The sequence below is a fragment of the Agrilus planipennis genome, unplaced genomic scaffold, assembly GCF_000699045.2.
Source record: "Agrilus planipennis isolate EAB-ADULT unplaced genomic scaffold, Apla_2.0 scaffold402, whole genome shotgun sequence".
Classification (NCBI taxonomy): Eukaryota; Metazoa; Arthropoda; class Insecta; order Coleoptera; family Buprestidae; genus Agrilus; species Agrilus planipennis.
Window position 1 is genome coordinate 28,474 of NW_020439464.1, and position 8,332 is coordinate 36,805.

Here is an 8,332-nt window from a genome sequence, read left to right on the forward strand (position 1 = left end):
TCTATTTATACTTGAAAAGCTTTGAATTTTCACTATACGTAATTGAGTCTGTTTCAGTTATCCCATCACAGTGTTCTTATAAATAGATGCAAAATTCGATAATACGATTTGATGAAACTCCATTAGTGACAATAATTCAGTTATTATCATAATTTTTGCTTGTTACGGAAAGCTGGAGTTGTTGTCACTGTCTACATATAAAATTATTGATGAATTTGGAAAGAGCTTTTGAAATATCAATTAAGTATTTGCTATGTAGTTTCTCGTACCTTTTGTATGTTATATTGATATTGTCACCGTTGAAACCATATTACCTGGTTTTCCTTATGCAAACCCACTACTAACTTTACAGTAACCAAAAGAATAATTTCATAAATAAACAAAAATAAAAACTAAAAAGCACTTTATTGTATAATCTGTTAAGAAAACACCTATTTTGCACTTTATATTTTGAAGGTAATTTCACATTTAGTATACTTCATTTACTTTCTCTAGCGATGTACCCCTTCCAATGTCTTGGATGCACGCTGGCAAAATCGTAGGTAGGGAGAAAAAAACTCATTATACCCTCGACTCTTGTTCATTAAACATGCTTTTTCATACAGTACCTGCCAAAAGGTTTGTTCAATCATGAATAGTAGTGCGAGCGAAAACAAGCGTTAAAGCCTTTAATATGTCTTCAAATATAAATAAACATCTCGTTGATATTATCAATAGTAAATGGTACCAATAACAGCACATTTGAGCAATGCAATTGTAGTGGATAAAATGGTCAATTTTTACGTGCAGAACTGTACGCATTATACGCTCCTCGTGAGTTTGGCCGAGAGTTATCTCCTTCCTTTTCTGGCCTAGGGCTGTTCTGTTCTACTTTGCGCCGGTCAAACTGAAGATCATATCGCTACAGAAAGTAAACGAAATATAGCTTAAAGTAATATATTATTATCATTTCATAACATTGAAATTAAAGGCTCCTCCATACCGAAGCGAAATATTGGCGTTACGAATTTTCGCAGCGAAACATTAACAATGCGGCTGCGACACTTATGTGCGACACCTCTGCTAACGATGATTTCCTTCAATGATATAGAAACTTTGCTATTATTAGCTGTTACTGAACAGGAAGAAGTTAAATAGGTAGATAAAATTTACCGTTCTGTCCTAATTATTACCCAATCTCCTTCCAAACACTGTCCTTTTGGTTTTTACAATTTTCATTCTACTGACCGTACATTATAAGATACGTTACCATATACTTAATTAACATTTCGACTAGCGCCTTTTTCTTCTCCTTCCAAACATTATCTTTTCCCTTTTATTAACTTTCATTCCACTAGTCATATAGAAAAGATTATGTTGTCATAAACTTAATTAGCTTTTCGGTTAGCGCCGCTTCTATATAATTTCACAACAGTGGCAGCGGAAAAATTCTGCGTGTAGCTTCCTTGCACTGCCTCGACCACAGCGGTTCCGCGTCTATTGGTCAATATGTGTATATTCGGTTCACCGCGGAACTTCTGCGTCGGTGCGAAATCGTTTCTACATCTTTAATTAAAATTGTAAATGATTTTGATTCTTGGTAAATGTTATGTGATAGAAATTAAAATCTATATCAGTCCATCAAACAATTTGTAATCATAGAAGGATATTGGGCCGTAGATTTAGTTTGGCATTTCAAAAATACACCAATATTAAATACATAAGGCATAATAATAAGCCTAAATGTAATCAATAAGACTTGTTTGTAAAGGAAGGCTTCGAAAATGTCTTGTATACGAATTTACGTCATATATTCCCTCTTTCGACTTATCGTTAGTGTACACATTTTTAGATATTGTTTCATAACATCAATATTTAATATTATTAGATACTTATGTGAATACCGTAGAGAAATGAGATAACATTTTTTTTGGCAAAGAATATAAAGGCCTGATTTTTATTATTTGATAGCTTTGTCTTTCTTTCTTTTGAAGTCTTTTTGACAAACATGAAAGCAAAGAATCTTTGTTCACGAAAAGCTCTTGATATTTTTCAAAGCCGATTTTGTCAATTTTCATGTCGGTGATGGCGGTTGTAGAACTGAAAATATGTAATTTCTTTTCTTTTTCTACTTATGTGTGGGCAAACTTAAAATAAAGCAGTTCTCGTGAGGGTTCAACTAAAGGACCTCTCCGAATTTTTGTTTTGAACAGCTATAATAGAATAGAACTATGCATGAAAAGATTTGTTTATAGCGATGTATTTAACTTTGTATTTTTATCAATTCCATTGCAAATAACAAGATTTCCCAAAAATTTTCGTCAAATCGTAGTTACTTTAATTGTACCTATCTAGAAAACTTGCGTAATGCTTTAAGTCACTATGAAAATTGAATATTTAATTGATTATATAGTTTTGTGTTAATTTTATTTGCAAAATATAGACTAAATTATCCAACGTATAGGAAAATCTTATTTATTTACGTACAATAAGTGTACCTTTTGTTATTATTTATTAACTATATAAGCGCATTTCAATACAATTTTTGAAAGCTATATAATAATTTATTTTCAAAATCGGTCGGTCATTCCAATTCTTTGTCATGAAGTCCTTAAATAACTTGAAGCTCCCAAGATTGTTATGCTTTAAATAGTTAAACTACAGTTTAGTCCTTTTGTTCTTTTGTACCTTTTATATTTCATAATTTACACTTACTAAACTTTGCAGTTATCTCTATTGTGCTAAAAACAAGAAAGACTAAATGCGGCAAAGAGAAACCTCAAAGTTCTGTGTACTTTAACTACAGTAATTATAAACTTTCCTATAGAATAGCTTTTATCTTTACTATTATGTTTTAGAACTCATCAGCCGTCAAATAATTGTATTAAATTAGTTCTTTTCCTTTTTCTACGGAATCAGAGCGAAGATTAAGATTTATGAATGTTCATAATACAGTAATGAAATATCATTTTTTGTCAAGAAAATCAGAAACTTTATTTTTTTCTGAGAATTATTTATTATTTATCTATAGTAAAACACCACCAAAACCTGCGAAATATCGATATTTATAGTCAGTGAATATAGTCCAGAGAAATTCGATTTTTTCCAGAACACTAAAAACCCAGGTATATGACAAATTTTTCAGGTAATATATGTATTTGCCTACAGGAACAAAACTTATGATTTTTCTTCAGACGAATTGCCTTCTTTTAGTTATTAACAATTAAAGACCAAAAAATGTTCAGTTTTGCTAAAAAAAAGATTCCGTAAGAGAACGTTTTCGTAGCAGGCAGTTTTACCTCCATTCTCCTTTACCCACGGGGGCCTTCTTTTAGTCACATCCACACTAATTGTAAACGTGACATTAAACATCACGAACACCGAATTATCGAATGTTACAAGCACAAACACTACAGACTTGCATTATCTGCATAGTTCGCGCATCGTACCCTTTGTTTGTATTTCCGCGCTTCTAGCATTTTCACTCTATTTAAACAAACGTTAGACACTTCATCAGCCTAGGAATTTCCGCACTGCGAAACTGCTCGTCAAATTGTTCACCACTATGTTGGAACCGACGGTAGCGGCCTTTTTAATAAAAAACTTTCCGAACTCTGTCTCTTAAGTTGATATAGGTATATGTCGTATTAGACATGTTACAAAATTAGCCGTATTATAAAATGCCTTAACAAATTGTGAAACGTATCTACATAGACATACAGGAATTTTACATTTGTTCCCCGAATGTATATTCGTATGCCTAAGCATTCTAGTCTTATTGCAGTATGATGGTGTCTATCGGCATTAAAGGATGTTAAGAATTATTTTGTAACAAAATCCTTACACAATTAGGCATACCTTTTATAAAAAGAAATTGAAAAAGAAGCTAAGGTAACTTAAGCCAACCCTAGCCTAACCTACCATACTAGGTAAGATACTATTTTACAGTTAGTTGTGGAGCCACCGGAGACAGAGATTCAAATTATATTATTACTCCAACATCAATAAATTCGTTGGTCACCCAGATTACCACTGCTAGAGACATGCTACAATAATAAGCCAAATTGATTTTCGAAAAACAAATTTTTGAAACATCCACAAAAAATAATGAAACTTAGAAAAANTACCATACTAGGTAAGATACTATTTTACAGTTGTGGAGCCACCGGAGACAGAGATTCAAATTATATTATTACTCCAACATCAATAAATTCGTTGGTCACCCAGATTACCACTGCTAGAGACATGCTACAATAATAAGCCAAATTGATTTTCGAAAAACAAATTTTTGAAACATCCACAAAAAATAATGAAACTTAGAAAAATAAAATTGAAATCAATATCCATTAAATACTTCTTAAAACCAAATAAAACATTATTGTTTTATTGGACTGTTTTACAAATGATATTCTAAATAACATTCCAGGTTTTTCCATCAAACATTTTATAAGTTTCCGATTGAAAACTCCTAATAATTTACCAACATCAACACAAATTCGAGACCCTCTTGAGACTTCGTTAAAATAGTTTGGACACTTTGTTGAGTAATTACCTAAAATATCATACTAATAGTAAAACAAATAAAATTAAAAGTCGTAAATTTTGATATGAAAAAGGTATTTCAAAAATTTGTGACTAAGAAAAAGATGCAAAACTTTGAAAAACGAATAAAGTGAATGAAATTAGAAAATTATTGAACTAACAAAAAAATTAATAGAATTTGATTTTTAACATTTGCTTTCTTTACTTTATTGGTAATCAAATTTGAATCAAATCGAGAGCATTCGTTAGTAAGTACTTTCAGTATTTCCACTGCGCCTTTGGGTTATAAGATTTCCTTCGTATATAACATCTAGTGGCTAGGTGTATTTTAGAAATTGTCGATAGTGAGATATAATAAATTTTAGGGTGCCGGTGGTATCGATTGCTACCCGAGGCGTTCGCTCATATATCACTGTGTATAATCACCCATCAATTTAATACAGTAATAATACAAAAATAATAAATACAATCCACTACATTTTGAAATTATATATATAACGAATGAAAAATTGTATAATAATAGTATAATATTCGTTTGTTTCAGTCTTTGTTAACTCACGTGTCGAGGGCTACAAAGAACACGCTGAACAAACTAGGCGTATTCACCGTTTCATCGTTCCATGCCTTTATCTGTGCGAGGAGTCCTTCGCTTCTCAACAACCTCTTGGCTGGCAGAGGTGCAACAAAAAGAAGACCCCCAATGCTCTCTCGGTCTAATAGCGGATCAAGCAGAAGATCACTTCAGGTATGTTCACTTATAAAAGATAAAAACATCTTTGCGCCGTCCTATCGCGATCTATACACAATAAAACAACAATCGTTCTATGGCAGTGACTAATTTTTAAACTGAAATTAAAAGGATTGGCGTTGTTTGAAGTGATATAAAAAAATCTAATAAAGCGTGTTCAAAGTGTCGAGGATCTTTGAGATCCTTAAGTAGGCTATCCATTGTCGCGTGATAAAGGAACTGAAGAGTATTGTCGCGACGAAATTCTTAAAGAACTAATGAACTTTGCCCTTTTATAGAAAGCGGACGTATTTTTACTTCCTTCAAATTAGGGGGCGATCATTAATTACGTAAGTTTAAGATGGGGGAGGATGAGAGGTCCAGCAAAATTACATCAAATCTCATTTAAAGGAAGCGGGGGGAATCACCCTAGACAAAAATTTTCAGTCTCTCTCTAGTCTCTCAGTCTTTCAGAGTCATTCAGCGTCTCTCACAGTCTTTCACAGTCTCTCAGTTATTGCCTAGGTGTTTTTATGGATCTCTCACAGTCTCTGTATGAGAAACTCGAACGATAAAATTGTTAATTCAGAGATTCGAGTCTCTCACAGAAAGACTGAATGAATAAAACTGAAAATTTGAGACTCGAGTCTCTCGTAGAAACGCTGGGATCTCTAAAATATGTTGAACTTTTAACCATGTATATCGAGACACCAATTATTGAGAGATTCGAATCTCTCGTTTAGAGACTGGAAACGAAATGAGAATCTCTGTATGAGCGACTCGAGTCTCTTGTTCAGAGCCGCTAAACAGTTTTTGACAGTCTCTCGACAGTCTCTCTCAGCCACACCAGAGAGACTCGATGAGAGACAGAGACTCTAGTCTCTCTTTCAGAGACTCTGAGAGACTGAACATTTTTATCTCGGGCATTTCAGTGCAATGTGGAGAAATGCTATTTATTTGTATATAAAATCCTGATTCCTGGCCTGCGGAAGTATTACGTCGGCTATTATAGTATATGTCAAGTATATAAGAAATGACTCACAATTAGTCCCAGCACCGTGTGAAATGGGGTCACCCTGTACACTGTACAGCCAACTAGAGCGTTATTGGGTTATTAAAGTTTCCAACGGTGTAGTGTCGCATTGCAACAGTGCCATCCATTGATTATTAACATCACCGCTGTTACATTCATTGTTCTTAGTTAATCAGAAGACGAATCTTACATTATTCTTCAAGTAACTAAAGAAGGAATGCCTTTTTATCTTATGCTTAACGTTCTTCGAAAATCGCGAATGAGAATATCCCGAATGTTCTTTTTCATTCTGCAAAAAGCTGCAGAACGTTAATTATAAAGTAAAGCCTTTTACACAGTCACATTGTTCTTTTTGAACTTACGATATAATGAATTTCAAGGTTTTACCTACTGTGTTTTACCACTGTAAGCAATTTTACTACGTCGCGCATTAAAAACTCGCAGAAATGTATAGACATGTACTATCTGACTTACGAATGTTAAAGTTTTAAAAGCATTTTCTTCGAGATTCTCCAGAGACACGATCATTCCATATTTTGATAAAAAAACACGTTCACAAGTTTGATCCCACTTTGTTTCCTTTACCAAAAAAGACTCTTGTTTGGAATTTAAAGTGGAAACGTACTCAAGAACATCACCGCAAAAAGATGAAATTCTTAGACAAGCAATCTCAAGTTTTATTAAATCGTTTTATTCCGTTTTAGACTAGCGAATCAAAACAGAAAAAACACGTTGCGTTATTAGATACCGTACACTGAAAAAGAAAAAAAGCTAATTTTAAAGCTATTTTCTACGTTACGGAAATATATATGGAGCAGCACAGATTGCTAGTAAATCTTCACCTGAGGAAATTTTATACTTACTGTTGAACTTGTTGATGTTCAGCTTGGTCCCTTTTAATCAAAAATATACACACTGCTTCCCACGCGAAAAGAGCACCGGGGTTTATTTTCGGGGTAGGTTAAACGGATAGAATAAAAAACGGAAGAGTTCGCCTTCTTGTAAAGTGAATAATAAAAATGATAATGTACCGTAATGATTTTATATAAATATTCATTTAAAGGTACAGGCCAAAATTTAATGATGCTAATACACCGGGTGTATGTGAAAGTTTATTGTGACAATCATCATTTTTTGTCAAGTAATCTTGCTTATTATATTGAAATTTACATTTTAACAACTTTTATCAACTAATAATAAATTGATATCATAACTAAGGCACATTTTTCTTAATACTACAAAATATATATTTTTTTTCAAATTCTAACGAAAGCAAAATATATCTTGTTTGAAGCTAAATATGCTAATGAAACCTGTATCCCCTCGAGCACTGTCATATAAGGTCAATGTGATGCTTTTTTCAAAATCTTATATTAGCGCTTACATTAAAGCCATCCTTTGAAGTCATGATGGGGCGTATTTTCGGGATCTCGTCAACACGCGTAGATAGTTCTTATAGAATATAACTGTACCTGCTACCCTTATCAATTACTACAAGTAGCGTTGTAAACACCATCTTACTTGTCGAACATGTTTGAATCCCTTTGAAGTGTAGCAATTTACAACAGATGGTTCTAATTTTTGCCCCCGACCTTGAAGGGATTGTGGATTCAAACTTACAAAGCGAGGTCAGCACCGCGAATCATTTTTTCATCGAGTTTTTAATTAAGGTGCGGTAGATGAAATTACCCCCTAAATACATATCCTAACACACATGTGACTAACTTTAGTAAATTATTAATTGTTTAAAGAATTTGACAAAACATAGCATCCGTGCAATAAAAACCGTTCGTAATCATCTTATAATACGTGGAATGTTTTATTTGAAGCTTTTTGAAAAATTTTGAGATCCAATCAATGTATTTCATTGTATCAAAATAAATGACTCACCCTACTTAGAAGAGGTGACTATTTATTAATATAATTTTAAACATTAAAAATAATTAGGAAAAACACTGCACTGTTATACCAAAATAAATAATAAATACCTTCTTATTGTTTTAAATACGGTTTCTTGAATTGGTTACTAATTACACCGGTTAAAATACTTC

At 32.8% G+C, this 8,332-nt stretch overlaps 1 protein-coding gene across 9 annotated transcripts in view; it reads left to right on the forward strand.

Moving 5' to 3' along the window:
* LOC108742966 (protein still life, isoforms C/SIF type 2-like) overlaps positions 1-8,332 on the forward strand; it is a 101,177-nt gene that overhangs the window by 27,208 nt on the left and 65,637 nt on the right. For all 9 annotated transcript variants that reach the window (XR_003232046.1, XR_003232045.1, XR_003232047.1 and 6 more), the window contains exon 3: positions 5,066-5,266. Coding sequence is in view for 6 of the 9 variants with exons in the window: in XM_025979058.1 (XP_025834843.1) it covers positions 5,066-5,266 (201 nt within the window). In the remaining 3 variants the exon portion in view is untranslated. The remainder of the gene's footprint in view (positions 1-5,065; positions 5,267-8,332) is intronic.